Here is a 24638-nt window from a genome sequence, read left to right on the forward strand (position 1 = left end):
TGTGTGTGTGTGTGTGTGTGTGTGTGTGTGTGTGTATGTGGGTGTGTGTGTGTGTGTGTGTGGTGTCCATGTGCTTGTGAGCTGCTTCCAGGAACTGAAATGGTGTCACTTTACAGTTATCTGATGAAACAGTTTCCCCTTTTTTGCATGTGCTTTATTTAACTTGTCGCGTATTGTTTTGACTGGCAGGAGCGTACCTCGTGCCCTATCTCATTCTGCTGATATTGATTGGCATCCCGCTGTTCTTCCTGGAGCTCGCCGTGGGACAGCGGATCCGCAGGGGCAGCATCGGAGTGTGGAACTACATCAGCCCTCGGCTGGGGGGCATTGGCTTCGCCAGCTGTGTGGTAAGTCAGAATACAGTAAAGTAGAAGGAGCAGAAGTATGAAGATTTGACAACAGCATGATTGAAATAAGAATACTAAAAAATGATGCTTATGTAAATAATTAAATATAAGTAACAGGAACTTTGAAGTTAAAACAAAGGGGAGCTGCAGATGATTTGATTTGTTTTGGGTTCATCGCCCCATTATCAACCTGTTATCTTGTCATACATTTTTATAACGAAAATTAATTATAGAATTTAAACACTGTATGAATATGCCCATTGAGCAGTATATCAGCCAAATGCCCAGTTCAATGTAAAAGTTAATGAGCTGATCACTACTGGCAACGCAAAGCATATTGAGAGGAGACAAAATATTGACAGAGAACAAATAACATATTGCGAGATAACGCAAAAGTGGTCCCCAAAAACCATCTGGCCTCCGTACTTGTGTGTTAGGTGGCGTTCTGTTTTTTTGGGTCTCTGCTAACATTACGACTAAACAGTTACTGTATGTGAAGAGCCATGACAATTAAACTTAAAAGCAAGTGAAAGCTAGATCCAAATACATGCTTGCAATTAACGCATATCGCCATAGGGGCTGCAAAAGAGAATGAAATGGAGATCTTTGAGATTGTAACTTTAAGAACACAAATGCGAAAAGATGTATTGTAGAAACCATGATACTGTACATTGGTCATTAAGGGATGTCTAAATTAGGTAAAATTGAAAAAAGTCTCCTCTTGTAATAAAACAGCTACACAATGACATACTGAATGTGTATATGGATCATGTTGGTAGGGTCCGTGATGATTTATACAGCTTAACATAAAGAATAACTTGCTGTTTTTTGGTTTTGCTTGTCTGAAGTTAACTCCCCTCTCTTGCCTGTAGGTGTGCTTCTTCGTGGCTCTCTACTACAATGTCATCATCAGCTGGAGTCTCTTCTATTTCTCCCAGTCCTTCCAGCAACCTCTGCCATGGCATGAGTGCCCACTCATCAAGAACAAGACCAGTACATGTAAGAAACAGTTAGACACATTAAGACCAGATTCACTAAACCAATTCATTGGAACCGTTAACTTGTAACTCCAACTAGAAGGCTTTATAGTGCTTGTTCTGTAAACCACAGGCAGGATAGTTCCTTTTATAAGAGGTAAACAACATACAGGCTGTAACTTATAACGTTTTGTCCATAGATGTGGTCCCAGAGTGTGAGAAGAGCTCGGCTACGACCTACTACTGGTACCGTGAGGCCTTGGACATCTCTGACAACATTTCTGTGGGTGGAGGACTCAACTGGAAGATGACCGTGTGCCTGCTGGTTGCCTGGTCTATTGTTTGTCTCGCCATGATTAAGGGAATCCAGTCTTCTGGGAAGGTAAAGAGAATCTGGTTCTCTGATAGCTGTGTGTGACATGTGTGAGCGCATGAGAGAAGGAGAACAGAGGAAAAGGCTTCCTACAGCTGCCCAGCAGTCCTGGCAGCTTGGCCTATATAACAAGTTATAACAATTATAACTCTTGTACCCCTGAAAATGTGTAACAGTGACAGAAAAAAAGGCAATTTTTTTACCCAGTGTTTTGAAAAATCCTCTAACATATAATTATTTCACTTTTACATAAAGGCTTATAGAATGCAAACTGTATTGTTGCCTGGTCTGAAGACACTGCTAAGTGACTACTGTAATGGGAGTTGACAAATGTTTCTAATGATGCAGTCTCAGATATGACCCCCAAGAGCTCATGTGATCTTGTGTGAGATTTGTGGCTCAGCTTACTTTAGCTTAGGGTAGCAAAGCTGACAGTAGCGTGACTAGCATCCGGATGGATTAGCCCACTTGTTAAAGGTTGGCGTTTGCTTGCAAACTTACCGCGGTCCTTCTCTCTTTTTAAAGATGATCTTTATCATTCCACACTTTCTTGTATCATATGACAAGCATTAGGCCGTGTACTTGCAAAGTTACAGTCAGGCTTGCGCTAATTGGAAAAATGGTCGCACTTTTTAATCTTCCCAGAATACGCTTTGATGGGGAAGGCATTTGATTTGGGTCTTATCCCAACTTCTAACATCAAGCTTGGGCTGGGTTATTACAAACTGTGGAGTAAAAATGAATACAGTACTGTATAATTCAGAGATCTCAATTTTTGCCTGCATTAGAGTAAGGTCTTACAGAATTTGAGTCAATTTAACTTAATTAAATGAGTCTTTGTGGTAGTGCCAAAATCATGGAGAATTACCACCCAGCTCTGCAGCTTTACAGCCTCTTTTTGCTAATTAGTTTGGTTTTATAGTACATTTAAGCTACTCAATCTCAGGTGCATTCATCAACTGCTGTACGCAACTGCTTCCAACACAAAGGTTCTGACAAAGCAACACCAAACAGACGAGGCACAAAGTTAGCAACTAGCTGGTGAAGAAATTGAAAAATCTAGCAGCTCAAGACGTAGCTGTTTTTCACGAGTGGGTAGAGACCAAACTAAATATAAAGCTGAATATCAGCCGAAATTAAAAAAGTATTTTTAAGGAGTCATACATTATGATTTATAGGTTATCTGTTTTTATTGAGCAATATGTTAACATAGTCTGAAAGACAGTCAGTGAACTCCAGTGTGTATTTTCAGGTACAGACAATTGTCCTATTCGGTCCAATTGGAAATGTTTCAAACTATTGTGGTTTTAGAATAAAAAGGTTGAGGTTCCCATGTTAGTAATAACCATGCACAATTTTTAACATAAATGTTGCCATTTAATTCCTTCTAACAGAGTTAGCCTTAGGCTAATTTACATATGCAGCCCTCAGGCAGAATATGGGCAGTATACTGTATATGTTACTGTATATCTTTATATTTCCCCCTTTTGGCCAAAAGAATATGCAGCTTTGAGGATTTGTTTCTTAGGTTATTAAACATGGAATCAGAAAGATGAAGGTGCTTTGCTGAAAGTAACTGTTATTAGACTGTAACTCTGGGTTTTTTGTAATGGTGTGGGAAACACGGCTACCACCAGCTAAATGAGTTTTCCGACCTTTGATCTAGACATTGTCCTTAGCTCAAGTCTTATCTTAACACCTGTCTGCAGTTTGTGTAGTTCCACTGAGCCCTTGTATTTTGCGTCACATTTATCACAACAGCCCCAGACAAAACAACAGAGGTGCTTTAATCTTGACCTGTGCTACAATGGGTTTGCAGAACTAGGCTCATTTCCTCTGTCTGCTACATCCTGCTGCCTGCCAAGAAATGTCACTGATAAACACAATATGCTTTTCTATCAGATAAGTTGTATTGGTCCTTATTGTACAGTATATATATAAAAATACAAAGGGTTGTTCTGAAAAAGAAGTAGGCCTAACCCCTCATTTTTGTAAAGAACCAAACAGAACCAACAGAGCTATTGGTTCAGTTTGAGCCAAATGGTCATCCTCCAACTACCTGGTGTTTCTGGATGGCCTTTTGAGTTGGCCAGAGTAGAAATGGGCATGAACTTTCCCTCGAAGGGGCCAGCTCGAAGTGTCTTTGAAGTTTAATCAGCGCTGTGTGGTACAAAAGAATATTAATGCCCTCTCTCCTCCCATGTACACAAAAGCCATTTCCAAGGAATATCCCTAACGCCATCTGCATTTCTCTCCCATTTGTGGGTGTGGGTGGGCGTGAAAGGGATCAGGCCATTTTGGTTACCATGGTTATACGCGCTCTTTTGTCAGGAGTGTGGCCAAAAGAAAAAGTGGGGGAAGGTATTAATGGCTTATAACGGGGAATAGAAGGGGCGTGTCATGGATTTGGTAAAATGGTCAAATTTATAGCAAGCATTTTAAAGTTGTTGAACGCCATTGAAAGTAACCACTTATATGCCAAATAATAAATAACATTATCTCTTATAGACGTAAAATCCTTTAGATCACCGACACATGATGAAGAATCTTGAGTCTGTCTGTCATCATGGGAAAACTTTTAGTATCAGTTTATGTACAGTGCAGTTCTCAGAACATGACCTTTGCAAGAAGCACATCCTATCTGCCACGACACCTAATCTTCCATAATAAAAGTCTCTTTTATGATAGAACGTAAGACTGAGGTTACAAAGGAGCAAATATCTGCTTTCCACACAAAATAGCAGCATGTTTGGCTTTTTGCTCACCAAGGCCACAACGCCGGGAGGTTTAATCAGTAAAGGGCTGACAAGAGCTGCAGCGGAGGAAAGTAAAACATTAAGCAAAGAAATGTATTCCAATTATGACATTTGAAGCATTTCAAAGCTGTGATGCATCATGCATTTCACAATGCATGTGAAAACGTATAACCAACATTGTATCTGTGCTGTGCTCAGACATAGAGTGTGATTATCACAAAAGAACTTCATGTTTAGGAGAATCACAGATTAGAAATCAGTCTTTTTCTGTTTCCAAGCACTGGGAGGAAATCATTAAAATTCACATCACTTTCAAACATATGAATTATTCCTGCTTTCGATTAGGGAAAATGATCCCTTTCATTCTAAGACGAGACATTACACAGTCTGTTTCAAAGCTACACATGGACCACCATGTAAGAAACGCAATGTCTCTGAATACTAACTGTGCTAATGACTCAACCCCAAACTCTCCCACATCTCCAAGGGCCTGCACCCAATCCCCACTGCTAGTCCTGTAAAGGGACGTGTCACTGGGTTGCAGCTGAGTCAGATCTCTCAGTCTTTAAGTACCCCCCAGTCTACACAGAGAAGAGGGGGAAAAGACAGAAGTCCTACTGTCTAATTAGCGCAATAATTGGACAAAGGGTCTTGAATAGACTCAGCAGCTACCAGTTCTAGCCTGGGACCGGCCTGCTGACATTGGTTGCTCAACTTTCACGGTAGTCATTGCTACTTGAAGATATATTATTGTCAATTTAAAAATGTGTCTCATACTTAGCATACATGAGAAACAAAAGAAACAACAATGTCATTGACATCAGACAGAACTGTTTAGGTTTATCTCTCCTTTCTGCACAATATGATGTTTGAATCATCATGACCAACACTGCATAGATAGTCAGGCAGTAAGATCAAACTACTATTTATACTTTTTTAAAGACACACACATCATTGTCTGACAAGCGTTTTTTTCTGACAGGAACTGAACAGCAGTTATTTTCATTTCACGGCCAAGATCTCTGAAAGATACTCAGTAATCTAGAAACCCAGGATAATTGGCACTGAACTAGACATAATGTATTCTCAAAAGTGGTCCAATTAAGTCTGTACCAGACTGGGTAAACATTTCATTTATCTTGAAACTAGTTCATTGGCATTACCAAAAAAACTGAATTTAAATGCACTTTAAATTCAGTTTTTGCCGCTTGTGATTGTTAGAAACACATTTTGTCCTTATTTCACCTCTAATTACTCTGTGAATTATGCATCCATTACTTCTGATAGTCTCATGTCTTCCAAGACACAGTGTGCCAGAGGAGAGGGATAAGACATCATCAAATATGTAGTGTGACTTTGTTAAAGTACAGGCCGACTTCAGAAGTTTGATGCCATTTGAAAGGAGGTTTTATTTGCTCACAGGTGATGTACTTCAGCTCCTTGTTCCCGTACGTCGTGTTGATTTGCTTCCTGGTCAGGGCTCTGCTCCTGAAGGGCTCCGTGGACGGGATTCGACACATGTTCACACCCAAGGTAATGCATGTTTCAAGTCAGCGTTTCTCTCAACTGTTAAAGAACAACATCAGAGCAGGGATGTTGCTTGGAGAAAACAAAGACGCCAAGGACAAAGTGTTTGGGAGGGCTCTAACTACTCATTATTGATCAAACTTTGTCTATAAAATGTCAGAAAAAGTAAATGATTACATTTAGTCAGAGTCCAACCAATGGTCCAAAACCTGAAGATATTACATTTATAACAAAGAAAAAAAAGAAACACATCCTCAAATCTGAAAAGCTGGAACCAGTAGAAGTGTGTCATTCCTGTTTGAGAAATGACAAACGATAAATTAATTATTGAAATAGTCACCAACCGCTTAATTGACCGACTTAATATCCTAATGATCAGGCATATACATTAAAGCTTTTTTTTTGTATTATCCACCAGCCACTGTTGAACTGAACTCAAAAATTAAAAATCTGCACTGTAATAGGCTGGCTCCTCTGCAGCAACAGGCCAATGGCACCTCAGGCTGTGGAATCATGTCACCATGGAAACGGGAGTTACTGAGGCTTCATGTAACCAACCAGCCGGAGATGCTTGTTCACAGCAGCAGCGTCTGTCTGTCTCGTGTGTCTGCTCAGTCTCCCTGGGTGACATCTTAAGACTTCAAACGACTCTTTCTGCCACCGTCTTCCGCGTACAGTACCTGCAGACATCAGAGTCGTGCTGCGTGGGCGTTCTGAGACCTTTGTAATAGAAAACTTCAACATGGAAACTGTCATGATGCCAACTGTCATTTGGAAAGTTGGCACATTGAGAGCCTACTTGATGTAGTCTATTTCCACGACGCTTCACTTCCGGCATTGCTGCGGTGCCGCCAGAAATTCGGCCTGATGTCCCTCATTCAGGCCGGGTGCCCGTTGTAATTTAAACTCTGGTTGATTTCTGAGGACTACGGTTAACTGCTCCTCAGATCTCTGCCGGGTTAATCCAGACACACTATCTGTCCAATCTGAGTTTTCTGTTGCATGACTAAAACAACTTTCAAACGTACACGTGTTCCCCCAAAACAAATTCCTTTTCCAAGACTATTGACTATTGCAGAGGCGGCGTTGCCGTTGCTCCGCCCGGCAATGCCCAGGACGATTGTGATTGGTTTAAAGAAATGCGAATGAAACAGCATCTTTTTTCTCACTTCCCGGAATGCAATGTGGACTGGTCTGGCAATGCAAATACAAATGTTAATGTTACTTATTAAAAATAATTGAGACAAAAGGATTGTTGATTGATATGCCTCTTTAAAGCAGCATGGTCGACACATTTCCACTTTAACTTTTCAGCTTAAACCAAAATTAACCAAGCATGTGTTTCCTTGCTGCCAGGTAAAGCACAGAACACACACAGACCGCAGGTTTGTAATTATCTTGTGCATACAACATATAAAAACTAGCACTTTATGACTTTGAGGTCACCTTAACTTCAGGATTTTCTTTTTGATTTTATTTGTTTTGGTCATGTGGAGAGGTGAGTATTTAGCATAGAAAGTTAAAAGAATGGGCCAACAGTTCCCGTTGCTCAGGACGGAGATCAGTGGAAGGAAGTCAAAACTGTCTGCGTGCTTCTCCTGACAAGACGGCGATTTGTTGACTATGCGACAGCAAGTAGCATGGTTATGACCCAATCGTTAGCCTATTTTTACAAAAACCTCTGCTATAGAGCCATGATGTAAGATACAAGGTAATGAAGCCTTTTATACATTGTTGTTTTTTTTAGATATAAACAATGGACAATTTAGGTTTTTAAGCGTTTCAGATGTCAAGTTACTTGCTGTCAAAGTGGCGCCAAAATCAGTGGCAGTCAATGGAATGCTAATGGTGGGTGAGTGCGTGGTAGCATTAAAATGGCCCCATAGGAGCTACGCGTTGTGAAGAGAAGCTTAGCCCCTTGGTATTTAGTCAGTGTGGAAAGCATTTGTGATATTACTTCAAAGAAACCCCTGTGCCAGAAAATAACAGTGTTTAAACCTTTTAGACAAACAGTATATGTCCATATCATATAGACATATTATATTCCAAAAGAGACATGGAAATCCTTTTCGAAATGGGATCAAGAAAACAAATATAACGGTGTTCCTTCAATGATGACCAAATGTAGACTTTATTGCTAAACTAAGCCAACTCTTCCTGTGATGTGTTTTCAGTTGGAGATCATGTTGGAGGCCAAGGTGTGGCGAGAGGCGGCCACGCAGGTCTTCTTCGCCCTGGGCCTCGGCTTCGGCGGCGTCATTGCCTTTTCCAGCTACAACAAGCAGGACAACAACTGCCACTTCGATGCCGTCTTGGTGTCTTTTATTAATTTCTTCACCTCTGTGCTGGCCACCCTGGTAGTGTTTGCAGTGCTGGGCTTCAAAGCTAACATAATGAACAGCAAATGTGTCACACTGTGAGTAATACAAGTTTCCTCTTTCATTTACATACGACATAGTGGCTCTAATATTTTTTTTAGACGTCGGAAAACTGTTTGGGGGCAAATCTCCTGCAGAATTTGATCAATAATAACTTAACGTAGTCTACGTAGTCTATATCCACAACGTTTCACTTCCGGGATTGCTGCCGGATGCCTTTAAGTCTTTTTAGCCAATGTCCATTGCCTTCTCCTTTCTTTGTGATAGAATTATATACTGTGGTGGATTTCTGAGGACTGTGGTTAACGGCTCCTCAGATCTCTGCAGGGTAAATTTAGACAGCTAGCTAGACTAACTGTCCAGTCTGAGTTCTGTTGCACAACTAAAACAACCTTTCAAGTACAAATGTTCCAACAAACCAAGTTCCTTCCTGAGGCTGTTTTCAAACGTGGCTCTGTCCAGCGCTTAGCTTGGTCCAAGACGATTATGATTGGTTTAAATGCCAATAAACCAATCCTGAAATACTGCGTGGACTAGCCAGTCCCCCCTCTGAAGCACCGTGAAGGAAGGTTTGGCAATGGGAGACTAACTGAACATAAAGTCATAAATCTGCAAGTGACAGTCATCCTTTTAGCCAGCAAAATTGATGTTTTGGTATCATATACGTATGCTTGCACAACTATGGAAAGCTCAACGTGCTAACAAACTTCTGCCTGTTTTTTTTTTTAGAAACACCAACAAGATAGTGTCATTGTTGGGGAAAGGCATTGAACCAAGCCTGATACCCCACCACATCAACCTCACTCACGTCAGTGCTGAGGACTACCAACAGATGATCGATATCATCAAAGGGGTGAAGGAGGACCAGTTCCCCATGCTGGGACTGGCGTCCTGCAGCATTGAGGACGAGCTCAATAAGGTACATGCGAAAAACTGCAAGTCTTAACACATGTCAGTTTAATTTAGGGCTGGGACGGTTAACCACATGATCACGTTTCACTACCGCAGCAACGACATCATCACCACCATCACCACATATTTTATTTATTTTTTCCCTTTTTGCTCTCGGAAGTTACAGGAGAACAGATATGGTGTCATATGAAATATAATACAGCAATGAAATTATCCTCATCAACTGTCTTCTATCCTACATTTAAGAGTTTATGGAGAAAAAAAAACTGAAGTTGCTCGTCACTTCAGTTTTGCACATGAAGATGGACAGTCCATTGTGCTGAGGTGGACATGGACACATTAATGTATCTTGTTCACCGTTGCCCATTAACCTAGCAGCTAGCTTGGGGGGCTGAGTTGAAATGTAAGGGGACAAAGATTAAAGCCGACTGACAACGGCACGGAACACACCGAACAGACTTGAGTCACCGACCTCGCTGGATTGTCTTATGGCCAATAATCGGGTTGGTGTGTCAGCGCCTTAAAGCTAACCAGTTGCTTGCCGTAGCTTTATTTTTTACTGTTCAGGCATTCAAGCGGTATCGATCCTCTCACCTTACTCTCAGCAACAAAAAGCAAAGTACAACAGCATAGCCATGTCGTATGCTCAATTCTCCACAGCTTACATTTTATGTTGTCAAGCTGCTATCAAAATCCAACGCTTTCTGCTTTCTGTTTCACAATAAAAGCTTTGCAGGGAAGGGAATGGATTATGCCTGCTGAACTGCTGAGAGGGTTTTAATGTGAAACAGATGAATGTTGAGGTTTCATTGTACTTACAAAACAAGGGAATTAGACATAAAGGTTCATAAAATCCCTAAAAGTCAACCATGTCAAGCCATATCTTCTGTCCCCCTAACAGGCAGTCCAAGGCACAGGCTTGGCCTTCATTGCCTTCACAGAGGCCATGACCCACTTCCCGGCATCGCCCTTCTGGTCCGTCATGTTCTTCCTGATGCTGGTTAACCTCGGCCTGGGCAGCATGTTCGGCACCATCGAGGGCATCCTCACTCCGCTGGTAGACACTTTCAAAGTCCGCAAGGAATTTCTCACAGGTTAATGAGACCTCTAAGTACTTCCTCTTTAACTCCTGCGAGGATCAGATGAATTAAAATGGTGACTGAAGTGCTTTGAAAATGGTTTGAATGAACACATTTAAATGTAATAATTGTACTATTTTTTTATACTTAGATGAAGTCAAACAAACCGCTTTTTGTGGCCTAGTCTGTAATTTGAAGGTATTCTGTAGAGTTCTGTAAAGGAATTGTGATCCCTGTGTCACAATAAATGTCGTGGGTGTAGGAATTAGGGATGCAGTAAAGTTAGGAAATCTAGTTTCGGGGCTTGGATTGCAAAACGTCCTGTGCAGACTGAGGTTGGCTTAGTTTAGCTTGATCCCTGGATGTCTATGAAATGTGAAGCAACTCACATAGGAAATGGACTCTTCAACTTCTCCAAAGATGGATGGGTTATAATAATTTGAAAATATTTGTTTAAAGAGCAATATGTACATTGTAATGTTATGATGCCAAAGTCACAAACCCTCCACAGACATGAACTAAAGCTAAGACCGTTCATCTTACCTTTACACTGCATTCAGAGAAATAAAAGGGATAAAGTACCCAAGATTAGCAGCGTAGTAGAAGTACTTTTTATAAAATTATAACAAAAAACATGAGCGGTTTGATTGATGATGGCTTTGTGGCTAACGTGAGCAGATGTGGACCATCCCACTGGTCTTTTGACTCAAATAGCTTTAAATTGGTCCTGCTCTACTTTTACATACTGTTTTAGCTCAGTTTATGTCTGTGTGTGTGTGTGTGTGTGTGTGTGTGTGTGTGTGTGTGTGTGTGTGTGTGTGTGGGTGTTGAGATGTACAGCAATGCTGTTTCCAATGAGAAAATTATGTATGAATGAGACATTATTTGGCATACAGTTGTGGTTGAGCTGTATTTATTAGGGACCTATAGGGCATTTAACATCTACAACAAGTCTCCAAAATAAATTTTACATGAAATTCTTCATAGGAAAACCAAAACCCAAATGACTACATCTACAGACTATTTTCCAATTTATATTATATTAATGTTAGTGAGGGCTAGAAAAGCACTGTACTTTAAACTTCACTGTAGCGGCTTCTGGTTTCCAACATGGCCCCAGGTGTGTCTGTTAAAACACTGACGGAGAGAATTTCTTTCTTTTGATGCTTTATTAAGATCAAGCTACAGTACAAACATGGGCGTGGGTAGCTTTTGGGTGTGTGTGTGTGTGTGTGTGTGTGTGTGTGTGTGTGTGTGGTTCTGCAAAAAAATAAACAACAATGTAAAGGCTACCATACACAATGCATAGGAATTATATAGAGCAAATAATAACAATAAACCTACTATTAATTACATTATCTAAATGCAGGGTAACTACTTCAGTATTTAAATATGTTTTTATTTTTTAAACGTGAGCAAGGACAATCAACAATTATATGATGCAATTATATCAAATCAACAGCCAAGTGCCATTAAGCTTTCAGGTGAAGAATACAAATAACAAAAATCACCAGCTAACTTAATTTAAATTTGCAAGATCTACAGACCATCACACCAACAGGCTTAAATGAACTGACAACATAAGTTAGGACGCAAACATGCAATCTCAATTGGCTAGTTGTCCTCCGGACAGAGGCACAGGTCTCTTTTTTCTTTCTCTCCTTTTTCCGGTGAGTTGCGCGCGTGCCTGCCACGGCAAAATGAACATAGAGGATTATTGTAATATACCTTTAGTACGGGCTGCAACTAACAACCTGCTCCTCTCCTGCAGTGGGATGCTGCGCGTTGGCCTTCTCCATTGGCCTCCTGTTTGTTCAGCGCTCAGGGAACTACTACGTGACCATGTTCGACGACTACTCGGCTACTTTGCCTCTGCTCATCGTGGTCGTCCTGGAGAACGTGGCCATCGCTTGGGTCTACGGGATTGATAAGTAAGGACACATCATCATCATCTCAGGGGTTTTCCATAGACATAGAGGACATAGAGACATAGAAGAACGTTTGGCGCCGACCCCCTAAAGAGATTTTAGCCAGCGCAAAGGAAAAGTCACTAGCACTGAAATGACAAGAATTGAGAAAACAAAAATAGTGATTCAAATCCTCTCTAAATTTGTTGAAGAGCAATTTACAAATAACCAGTAAACAAGCAGAACATTAAATGGAATATGAGAGCTAATCTCAGGATTGGGGTTTAATTTACTTGACCCTCATGTTGTCCTTGGGTCAAATTTAACCCGTTTTCAGTTAATTCTTCCTTTTTTTGGCACAAAAATGGGCCGTCGAAATAAGCGCTGAAAATGTCAACATTAAATATATGAAAAAACCTTGGCAAAAACATCAAAAAAAGCACCCACAAAACATTGAAAAAGTGACCAAAATGTTTTTTTCCATGGTTGACTGGAAGACATCACAAGGGTTAAGCATAATATACATTTTCTAATGATCAAATTGAATAGAAATAACCGTCACCCCCCCTCCTCCCCCCCACAAGGCATTCTGAGCCAGGAAAAAAACCTGCATCTGCATTAACTTTTTATGAATTACTAATCTCTTGGACCATGTAAATAGAACTGTAATACTGGGAGATATAATTTGTGACATTGCATTCTGTTTTAAATACTTTTGATAAAACAATAATTAAAACTTTAATCTAAATATGTATACATGCATATATTTTTTTTTACACAAACTAAGAGCTGTGTTTCTACCTGGTGTAAATAGGCTGAAAAGCTTACAGTCTGCTCTCAGTTTTGTCTTCTACATGCTGGGAGGGATTCCCATAGGAAGAGCCGTTACTGGGACGGTTAACAGAAACAAACCACTCATCTAGGACCCATGAACGGGTATATTGTTTGAATGAAACGATTTAAAAGGAGCCATGAAAACACCAAATAAATAGCATGCAAAGGCCATCTGGTTTATAAAGCCGCCATATGAAACTATTGTGACACACATCTGATCTCACCTCCTGCTGCGTCGCTCTGTTTTCTCCCCTCCCGCCGTGCCGCCACTCTCTCAGATTCTTTGAAGACCTGAAGGACATGCTTGGCTTTACGCCGTACCGTTTCTACTACTACATGTGGAAGTACGTCACACCCATCCTGCTGCTGGTCCTCCTGTGCGCCAGCTTCATCCAGCTGTCCATGACGCCGCCCAGCTACAGTGCCTGGATACAGGAAGAGGTGAGTCAACGTCTCCGGCTCGTCTCTCCTGGGACCGGGGATCAATGGGGGTGGAAGTTCTCCCACTTGTTGTTAAAAGCCTGGAACAAGTAAAAAGCAAATTAAAAAGGGTTCAAAGTAAAATGAGGCAGTAGATAGAAATTGGGGGAGGGGGGCGGCAACGTTTGCACACATTCAGGCCGTCCTTTAACCCTCAGACAATCAACAGGATGTGCCGTCCACCACAAAGACCTTCAAGCACCTGTTTGATCAGAAAACTTAGTCATTTTAAAAGCTTCAGTAAGTGGAGAAAAGGCCAAATGGGGCATTGTCCCTGTAGATTAGTGGAGCTAACGCTTCTCTGCTCACCACAGCAACTAATTAAGTTCACCGGCAGCTGTACTAAGCCTTACCTTACCTAAGTGAACAGCAATTGGTCATCGATTTTCTTGTGCAGGCCCTTAATGCCTTCAAGTAGACACCTGAAATAAAGTGACGAGAGCAGGGCTGCAACTAAAAGTCATTTTCATTATCATTGAGAAAAAAAGTGTGATTAATAGATAGTAGTTATAAAATATTAAATTATACACAAAAACTTGTGTAAAATGCCCCTTGCAATTTCCCATATTATTGCCTATTTAGTCCTACTTAAAGTCTACAAGTCAAATATATTCAATTTACTATAATACAGTACATCCTCAGCCTTCAGGGAAAAGAGCAGAGGAGGCGTTCAACACAGTACAATCAATATATTTAATGTATGTCGCTGTTGTTGAACAGTTGTTGTTGTACCTACTAAATACATTGATAATAAGATGAGGTATGTCACAACCTGTTTTCCCGCTTTTACTCTGAGTTAACATCCCTAGGACTTCTAACATTGAAACCGGTTAAAAACTTTGCTGTTCTTTTTTTTGTGTCCGTCCTCCAGGCCAAAGAGCAGAGCTTGCACTTCCCTCCATGGGGCATCGTGGTCTGCATCTCCCTGGTGGTGATGGCCATCATGCCTGTGCCCGTGGTCTTTGGCCTGCGCTACTTCAACATCATCGACGACAGCACAAGCGGCCTCTCCACCGTCGCCTACAAAAAGGGCCGCATCATCAAGGAGACTGCCCGGCCGGGCGAGGATGACGACACCAGCCTGATCCAAGGCAAGTCGCCCAGCGAGCAGCCCTCGCCGATGCCCGGCAACAGCATCTACCGCAAGCAGAGCGGCAGCGGTGGCCCTGACGCGGACACAGCACCCAACGGCCGTTACGGTATTGGTTACTTGATGGCCGACATACCGGATATGCCCGAGTCGGACTTATAGACTGACTATAGTAAGCCCTGCCCGGCCATGCCGGCTGGCCACTCTTCCCCTCCACCCCTCTGCGTGCGTTTAGTTGCCCGTATCATACATGTATATTTCACTTGTTCTGTATATTCTTTGTAGCTATCGTAGCTGCTCTGTTATTTGTCGTCTCTGAACCTTATATTAAAAAAAAAGGTGTGGGAACAAATGTCATCATTGTCTAACCCTTTACCCGTTTGCTTGGCTGCGTCCCAATCTCACCTCTATCTCCTGCTCCCCTTTGCTCCCTCCTCCTCGTAGATGCTACAGGAGAGAAAGAAGCAATGAGGTGGACTCTCCATGAGGCCTTCTTGAGCAAACTGCAAAGAGGAGGCTGCAAAGGAATGTGTTAGAGCTCCTGCACACTGCCTGCGTGGCATAAGCGTGACGTTTCTATTGCGTGGCGGCTGTGTGGCGTTTTCTACGTCTTTGCAACAGAAACGTGTCTGACGGCTGCTGCTAGCCTTGTATGTGCACGTTAGAATTTCTCATTGACTCAAGCAGTAGTATACTTCCTGTTAAACATAAATATATGTGGCCAGGTAGGTTCAGTGGGTAGAGCAGACGCACATATATGCAGAGGTCTTGGCTCCGAGTCTGATCAGTGACAATTTCCTGCATGTCTTTCCCCTTTCTCACCTAGCTGTCCTGTCATTAAAGGCAGAAAAGACCAAAAGAATCATCTTTAAACATAAATATATACTGATTTGATGACAGCAAAGTTGATGGCAAAATAGGCTACAGAATATTTTGTTCTGTAGTGACAGGGGAAATATTTAAAAATCAATATTTTTTTTTAAATTTGATTTATATCTGCTTTCATGTCAAAACCTAGAGACTTTCAAACATCAACATGTGACTTATTAAATGTATTTTTTGTCAAAATGACATATAAACATCTTTTTGTATTCTATTTTACGCGGAAACGCTTCAAACACGCTTGAGTATCGCGTGAAAACTAGGCATCGGTCCGATTTCTAGAATACACGCACGTGTGTGTTACGCAGGCAGCCCTGTGCAGGAGCCCTTAGGGGTCCAAGAGGTCATCTTGGGACTGCGTCTGTGAGCTGTGTAAAGCAAGCCAGCTTCAAATCCTGCTGTAAAAAGCTGTTTATTGTGATATTGTGATCCCTAACCGCTGGCCAACAAGTCCTGAGGTTAGCAGCAGTGCGAGACTCAAGAGATTCTTCTTGTTGAAGTTCAGGTCAACCTAGTTCAAACAGTGAGAAAACGGCCTTTGAAACCACTCCTATGATTGTTTAAGACAAAAGTGTGCCTAAGTCATTTATATTTGTTTATAGAATACATGGACGTTGTATATTTAAGGTATTCTGTAAATATAATATAAATATTATAAATATATTTACTTTGATAGTTTGGATATAAGAACACCATGTTTTTAAGGTTCAGAAGTACTTCAAATCCTTAACTCGTCTTTGTTTTTTACTAATGTGCTGTCAATGTTTGTGAGGACTGATTTCTCTTTGTAAATAATTTTTTCCATGAAATGGCTTCAAATGCAAATGTCTTTTTTCCCTGTCAAGATTAAAGATCTAATATGGTCCAAAACCTGAAACTAATGTCTTTTTATTTACAGTCTTGTCTATTAGAATGGCAGTTTTTCTCAGGCCAAGTTTCAGGTTTCCATCACGTACATATCTCTCTACTTCTCCAATATATGAGAAATATGTTAATGTGATTAACACAAAAAACACTCTATCAAACATTCATTAACCAACTACAAATACAAGATTCTTAATATACAGAAAGGTACTCTTAAAAGAACAGCAAACAAGTCAGTAAATCAAATACGTAAATGTAATTTAAGCACTTCCACATAAAAAAAAAACATTACACTTCTTCCACCCCCTATTCTGCTGTGTTCTTTTTTATAAATAATGCTCTGACAATATCAACAGAGCCATCACAGTACATAAAATAGTATTTACTGACAGTATGACACCATCACAAGCAGTTACTTTAAGTAACACGTCAGAAAAACATTGTACAAAGCTGACAGCATCTGATAAGTCATGTGGAGTGAGGGAGCTTTAACACACACACACACACACACACACACACGAATAAATAATCAATTATAAACATTTTTAGAGGCTTTTTTTCCTTTGGCTTTCTTTCCAGTTTCTTTTTTAAATCATAAGATGGGTAAACAAACATCTTTGCTGCACTCCGCCCGGAGAACAACACAAATCAGCCCATCTGTGTCCCTTTTAGAAAAGTGTCTCTCTTCCCAAATTACAAAGATTGTTTTCCTTTTTTTAAAACATGGAAAATGATTTTGTTAGAAAAAATCCAATCTTCAATATATCGAGCATCAAATTAATTTGATGCTCGATAGATTGAAATATGGAATTTTTTTGACCCGCTGGGTCAGTGCACCGGGATGTGAGTATGGCTGTCAGAAAATGAGGTAAAACGTCTCCTTCCATGGGTGCTGCGGACACATCGATCCACTGCAGAGTTGATCCCTTTTCCCCCAACAATCCTGTGAAAAACAGACAAATCTAATTGGTTTTGGTATTACTGCCACCACTACTCCTACTACCAGTGTTTCAGGCTCAGCAACTTCAAATCATTATCATGATATAGGGCAAGTACTCAAGGTCTGGATTTTTGACGTTCAAAGCTTCTATTGAGGTTTTTGAAAGAAGCTTTGGATGTCTGTTGTCATTTTTTCTGACTTCATCATCGCAAAACAAAAATCCTCAAAAACTGAACAAAATCCTCAATTTAAATAAAGTGATTCATCGGATTAGTCAATTTTATCCTTTTTCGTAACAACTTTAGTAATTTACTGTAATGGTATTAGAGTCAAAATAGATATTTTATTTGTTATTGTGGATATATAAATGTAATTTATGGTGCTGCTAGACCGCCTCGTTAATACAGGTGCGTGCCTTCCTTTTTTGAATTTAACTTTCAATACAAAATTTGTTGCCAATCTTCTTTTGATTTTTATAATACACTTTAACTTTTGGACTACATGCATTGGAAATAATCCTACACAGCAATCACTGCAATCTAATTCTAACAGTATAATACTTGTAATATTAGCGTAGCCTAATTGTTATCTGCAACTGGGGCTGGGCAATATGGAGAATATCAAATATCACAATATTTTTAACCAAATACCTCACTATCGATACCGCAACAATATTGTAGCGTTGACTAATAGTGCTTTCACTAAATATTTACAATGAGATTTTTGATCAATAAATCATTACTGTGTATCTTATGACTAAGTGGGTAAAGACAAATAACAGAACAGTCTGGTAAGGTCAGAAAATCACTTTACTGCATTGCAGCCTTTAAAACCAGGAAAAGAAAACACTTATGCCATATTACAAAATCACGATATCAATCTAATATTGATATATTGCCCAGCTCTATCTGCAAATGTGCAGAAATACTGTCTTTAAACAGAATGAATAGACATGAAAGAAAAACAACTGCGCAGCATTCGAATACTGATTCAGAATTCGAAGGTCAACGTTATGAATGAAGCTTCTAACTTTTCGGTCCAGCCCTATCATGGTTATACTACAGACATTTCTGGATGTTGTGAGTGTAATCACAACAACAGACATGATGTAATGGGAATAAAACACTCACAAATGTGTGGGCTCAGGCATGTTGGAGCTGCTCTCTCATTTTGGCTGCGATCTGCTCTCTTTTCTCGCAGTGTTTGTTCAGGTCTTTGCCCTCCATCGGCAGCGCGCCGCTCCACACCATCAGCACCGACTCCTCGCCTAAGAGACAGGGGCTCACACTTTAGAGAAACTCACACAGCGAGACAACTGGTTTCATACAGTGTTGGACAAACAATGAAACATCGGACTCACCATTTCTGTCTTGTCTTCTGCCCAAAATCAGCACCACATTCTTCCAGTTTAGTGTTTCTATTCATGAAAAGATGAACTGTATTCATTACAGACATACACAGCAGCTTGTTTAGATGCAACATTTATATAATAATTATGACTATGATTATGAAATGAAATGAAATGACAAAGAACAGGGGGGAAAGAAAGACATATTGAATTTACCACGCAGGCAAACTGTGAACAGCATGCTGTGCTGTTCCACGCACTTTTTTTCACACAACAGCCCAACCAGATTAAGACTCACTATAAAAAAAGCCGAAACAAATAACCCGTCTGTAGTATCATGAGTCTTCTCAGTAAGGGTTTCTGCTGTGGCATTATGTATGTCTTTAATTTACTCTAGGCTCAAATACTAATCTAGCATTTTTGCTTTCTACTGGGTTTATAAAGAACTATGGAACAGAATGTAAATAAAAACAACTGAAAGAAAAAAATTTTCCCCAAGGTCTGAAATTATCTAGAGGCACCTGAGATGATCATCTCATCTCATCTCATAAAACATTTATGCTAATTAAGTCAATAATAAGGGTAAGGATTGTATCTTAAAACATATTATTTAAGAGTATTCAGTATGGACTTCGGTTCCTTGAACAAAATACATTTTTGCTATTAAAACGCAAATGAATGCAACGTTGTGCCTCCAAAAGCTCCATGGGATCATTTAGCAGGACTTACGAATGTAAGCCAGTTTGGTTCTAAGTACTAGAATGTTCCCTCACACAGACACCATGGCAACATATCACCTGTATGACATGTAGCACCATAGAAATAACCCTAAATACATGAAATAAATGAGAGTTAAGCACCTATGAGTGCAGAGGCGATGCAGCGTATGGAACTGCAGACAGGGCCGATGACCTGCAACGGCTGGTGTTTGGAGAGCTCCAGCAGCAGCAGGTGGCCCCCTCTAGTGCCGATCCAGAGAGTTGCTGAGCTCTGCACCAGCAGGGCTTTGACTCTGGCCCAGGAGGGAGCTGCGTCAGTGGGCAGCTCCGCCTCGCTGCCCTGCCTGCCTCTGCCCCCCGAGTCATGTCTGCAGGGACTGGGGAGAAGAGACACAGCTGCAGTCACACAAAAAATAGGGGCACGTTCAATCTAAAAACCGTGTGCAACGTTTTGTTACTGTTTCCTTGTTGGATGTCGTGTTTCATCGGAACAGTGTGAAGCAGTGTGCATAGGCTTTGACATATTGGTTTCACATCTTGTTTATTGGCTGTGTCACAGGTGATACCCAATCAGCAGAGACGTGTATGTAAACTTGTGGTACTATAAAGATTGCGTCCACAACAGGGTGTTCAAAGCACCCCCCTTTCAATTTAACAAAACGTGTTGCTATGTTTTGTTTGGGCTGAACATGGCCCTGAATCTCCAAAATGTCACATTCTAGAAGGTTGTCAAGACTATAACACCAGACAATGGACTATATTAAAAAAGAATACCAGTAATTAAACAGTTTTTGTTTATTAAAAGGCACAAAAGTATGTTGTTAGGCCCGACGATCCTGTTTGTTTTGGAGAGTTTGTTCTTGTTAAGTGATACAAGTGTGTACACTTCGCTGAAGTGTTGCAGTTGTTTCTGTAAAACTTGATTACACACACACACACACACACACACACACACACACGCATACACACACGCACACACACCAAGGTTAACTGAAAAAATACAGCTTTACAGAGTCCTGATGAAATATATTATAAATAAATATGCAACAAATATTGTCGTGTGTGTATGTGAGTGTACCTGATGATCTGAGCACAGTTGATGCAGTCCACCATCCTCTCACTTCTCTTATCCCAAACCTCGACGGTTGGTGTCCCGGCTTTGCTCAGGTAAACATATTTATCCACAACCAATCGAGACACACACGCTTCACCTCCCAATGACCGCGCCTGCCTGAAGGACACACACACATTATATATATATATATATATATATATATATATATATATATATATATATATATATATATATATATATATATATATATATATATATATATATATATATATATATATATTCCCAATTCTGCAAAAAGCTACATTTTCATTTCATCCAAATAGCCTTTATAATCCTTTTTCCGCGGGAAACGGTTTAAATAAGTACAAAGTACAAATGCCCATTCCTCAGTCTTCATTCAACGTCAGTAAACATCAGCAGTTTGAGCTGATTTGAACAAAAAAAACTCTCTTTTCAAACATGTTTAAATTTCAACCTGCCCCTCATTCCCCTTCATGACATGGACTCACTGGAAGACGAGGTTGGGTCTCGTGTCGATGCTCTTGCAAACGTCGTAGTCGGCGGTGAAGGAGAGGATCTTGGTCCCGCAGCCGGCCCACACCGACCTGCTGTCCAGCGAATGCACCGACTGGCCCAAACACATGACAGGCGTGTTGACGTTTCCCACAGTGAGAGATTTAACCGGCTGCCCGTTTTCTTGCTGGAGGGAGGAGAACAGGAAGAAAATTAAGTTCCAAGCTGCTGCTAGATAACGTTTTAGACATTTACAGCACGGGAGGACAAGGTGGGCAAATGCATGCTCTCGGAGGAATTGTTGGGTCTCTGTAAAATACAAAGTGGGGTCTAGACCTACTCTACCTGTAAAGTGTCCTGAGATAACGTCTTCCATTGACGCTAAAAGAAATTTAACTGAATTTTGAGAACAAACACACTGGATTGTTTATTTAATATCTAATATTCACCTTGAGTACGCAGTCCTCATAAACAGTGAGAACTCCATCCGCTGTCCCAACCAGCAAGTAATTCTTCCTTTGGCTGAAAAGAAATTAAAAACGACAAAAGGCACAATCTAAAAAAAGTTGTAGATTCAGCAAAATTATCTTGTTGTATCATAATACGCACACTGTAATATGTTATTTGCAGATTGACACTAAATGTAAACCCAAATTAATTATCTTGGTTTCTACACATTCTCCTTCTGCTAACAGCCCTTTATCAATGAAATCAAATGATCAATACTAGAATCTATCGATATGAAACATAGCTTGTTGTGCTACACAGTGACAATAAAGTGCTTGAAACTAAACATGCTACAGATTATTAGTTTTATCATACAAGCCATAAGCCACAATTTGTAGCCACACTTATTCGGTACTGTTTCAATAGTCTTTGATGTTCAAGACCAAATTCAGTCCACAATCCGCATTATATGTACGAATAAATGTTTGCCAAAGTCAGATTCCTAAGCTATTCATAATCCTTGGAGAATGATCCCTAACTTTTTCTGACCCTCTGACTCGTAGACTCGCCAAAACCCAAGAAATATTGAATCTTCTCACGTGCGGTAAGGGTGTACATGGAAGTACAGTGAGGTGACGGCGTCTGTGACACTCTGCAGGTGGTGCCAAATCGACGTGTCCTGAGTGCTGATGATTACTAAAGAGCCGGATTGGGTGCCTGCCACCAACCAATCACAGGACTCGGTCGGTATTTGGACGGTCACAAGACACAAAACGGGACTGTTGTCGATCTCCTGCAAGAGTGAGAGAGCCAACTTTAAAAACATGAAGCAATGAGGCGTGCTGGATTCATGGAAAAAGGGAAAAAAACAAAACACTAAACGGGTTAAGCAGTTAGAACAAAAATGAAAACCCCTTTCTCTGACTTAATGAAGTGATTGTGCACTCATATCATTGTGTGTCTGTGGTAGAAAGGTGATCCTACTCAACATCTAATGATAGGGCCTCCCATCGGTGAGAAGGGTTAACCTAATGGTTGGATGACACAAACGGAAATTCAAATAGCGGTTCGGACTAAACATTCATAGATGACACCCTATACCTGGTCACTGTGCTCTATGCTCACAGAATATATGTTGCTCATTTACTAGGGCTGCAACTAAAGATTATTGTTTCATTGTTGATTATGTTCTCGATAAATTGATTAGTTGTTTTGTCTATAAAAATGCTAAAACATGTCAATCAGGGTTTAGCAAAGTCCAAGAGGACGTCCTCAAATATCCTATTTTGTCCACAACTCAAAGAGATTCAGCTTACTGTCACAGAGGAGAGATTAAAAAAAATAATAAAAAATCACATTTAAGAAGCTGCAGTTAGGAAAGAAGTTTTTTTTCCTCCATGAAAACACTCAAACCGATTATCAAACTAGTTAGCAATTCATTGAATAGTTGACAACTATTCAATGAAACTTTGAAGGTCTATAATTTACGTGCGTGTTTGTGGCAGTTTATACATATGAAACTTGTTCATGTGGTGCAAGTCATTTGATTCACAGTCAATGCCACACAGAGACATGCACAACTTTGCATATTCATCCTCTTCCAGTGAAAGTAAAAGATGTGTGATTAGAAGAGGATTGAGAAGGTAATCCAACCAGATGTCACCCGATACGTCCGCCTACTTAGAGGGCCATAATGTCAAGCATAACAGAATGAAACTGCACTGCATTGAAAAACTGCACTGGACTAATGCTAATATTAGGACATGCTTTTTACAGTGAAGTACAGTGTCCAATATAAGAGTTGCTTTAGTTTTTGTTAAAGCCTCTAAACACCAACACAGGTGTTTTCCGTTATTCTGGCTGATTAGACTCTTTTCAGGTTGAAGGTGGGCCGGAGCTTTGATGGGAACTTATTAGTTCACAAATTCTTTCTACCAATAAGGATGACAAAGGTGTCATTTTCCCCACCCCAACAGGTGGAACAACACTAACAGCAACTCACTAATTTGAAACATGTTATGTATGTGTGTGTTTCTTGGCAGAGGCGTTTGTCCACAATAACAGTTTGTCATTGAAATACTTTCAGTGAACCAAAGTCGCCTTCATCAAACGTCAGCTGTCAACAACACGTCACAAACACGTCACAAAATGTAGCCAGACTTTTCACTGGGAAAAATGTTTTTCCAATGCCCATGAACGCACGGTATATCCACAACATTTTACTTCCGGGATTATTCTGATACCGCCGGATATTCTGCCGTAATTCACTCTTTTCTGATTTCCAGTACATTCTGTTTTTTTTTGTGTTGGAACGTTAAACTGAAGTCAATTTATCCCTTCTCAAGGCTAATTTGCAGCGGCACTGGTTGCTCATGACGATTGTGATGGGTTGAAAAAAATAAAAAATAAAGCAGAGCACATTTTAGGATGTGGACTAGCCATTCCCTCCTCCGCGGCGCTGTGGAAGAAGGTCAAGCAAAGAGAGACTACATCAACCATAATAACTGAAATCACCTGCATAGTTGTTAAGAAGCTTTGAAAAGCCCCTTTTTCCTCAAAATGAAACCAAACCAAACATGTGACATCAAGAAAAGGTTAACGGCGCTGTTGGTACCTGTGTAGTGACTGTGCTGGTGTCCAGGTCCACGGCCGTGATGGAGCCTAGCCTCCGCGTGCTGCTGCCTCCTCCTAGCCAGGCTCTGTGCCGGTTGGAGGAGCAGTCCCTGCTGCCGGAGCTCACTGTGAAGCACTCAGCGTTGAACACCCGGGGAACCACCAGCTCCCTCATCAGGCACAACATCTCTCCTGAATTCAGCCTATCAAACACCTGCACACATCACAAAAGTGTAGTGATGTGTTGAATGGTCTCTGAAATCTACACCTAAAGCCACTATGTGTGGTGCCGCTTCGCTTCACGCGGTTATACGGTGTTCGGGTCCTAACCTGAGCAGAAGTGGGTCGCCCCTGAGGGCTTTCCCTCAAACAGTCCTTCATCAGCGTCTGGAAGCCCGGCCACGGTGAGCAGCCGTAGTGTTTCACTGGATCTGTGTAGAAGGCAGTGAACATGTCAGCAGCTGTTCTGACTTTACCTTTCAAATCAGTGCAGAAATGTATGAAAAATTAAAAAAAAAAATAGAGATAGTACGTATGTCATTGATAACTTTAAACATGACTATTTTTCTCACATACT

At 40.7% G+C, this 24638-nt stretch overlaps 2 protein-coding genes across 3 annotated transcripts in view; one reads left to right on the forward strand and one right to left on the reverse strand.

Moving 5' to 3' along the window:
• slc6a15 (solute carrier family 6 member 15) overlaps window positions 1-16419 on the forward strand; it is a 24139-nt gene extending 7720 nt beyond the window's left edge. Inside the window, exons 3-12 of the mRNA XM_034879492.1 lie at window positions 190-347; window positions 1220-1346; window positions 1525-1706; window positions 5876-5986; window positions 8155-8396; window positions 9088-9277; window positions 10172-10364; window positions 12121-12280; window positions 13369-13531; window positions 14442-16419. Coding sequence (XP_034735383.1) covers window positions 190-347; window positions 1220-1346; window positions 1525-1706; window positions 5876-5986; window positions 8155-8396; window positions 9088-9277; window positions 10172-10364; window positions 12121-12280; window positions 13369-13531; window positions 14442-14822 — 1907 coding nt within the window. The 3' untranslated portion in view covers window positions 14823-16419. The remainder of the gene's footprint in view (window positions 1-189; window positions 348-1219; window positions 1347-1524; window positions 1707-5875; window positions 5987-8154; window positions 8397-9087; window positions 9278-10171; window positions 10365-12120; window positions 12281-13368; window positions 13532-14441) is intronic.
• A 302-nt stretch (window positions 16420-16721) lies between these two features.
• The window catches only part of lrrk2 (leucine-rich repeat kinase 2), a 42430-nt gene continuing 34513 nt past the window's right edge, over window positions 16722-24638 (reverse strand). Inside the window, exons 43-52 of one of the 2 annotated variants that reach the window (XM_034879484.1) lie at window positions 24392-24492; window positions 24063-24275; window positions 22048-22241; window positions 21451-21523; window positions 20998-21188; window positions 20492-20644; window positions 19555-19781; window positions 18709-18763; window positions 18477-18621; window positions 16722-17349 (exon numbers count right to left, since the gene is read on the reverse strand). In XM_034879484.1, coding sequence (XP_034735375.1) covers window positions 18489-18621; window positions 18709-18763; window positions 19555-19781; window positions 20492-20644; window positions 20998-21188; window positions 21451-21523; window positions 22048-22241; window positions 24063-24275; window positions 24392-24492 — 1340 coding nt within the window. In that variant the 3' untranslated portion in view covers window positions 16722-17349; window positions 18477-18488. Of the gene's footprint in view, window positions 17350-18476; window positions 18622-18706; window positions 18764-19554; window positions 19782-20491; window positions 20645-20997; window positions 21189-21450; window positions 21524-22047; window positions 22242-24062; window positions 24276-24391; window positions 24493-24638 lie in introns of both variants that reach the window. The other variant, XM_034879482.1, reaches the window with a different exon arrangement.

This window comes from Etheostoma cragini, chromosome 8 (assembly GCF_013103735.1).
Source record: "Etheostoma cragini isolate CJK2018 chromosome 8, CSU_Ecrag_1.0, whole genome shotgun sequence".
Taxonomy (NCBI): Eukaryota; Metazoa; Chordata; class Actinopteri; order Perciformes; family Percidae; genus Etheostoma; species Etheostoma cragini.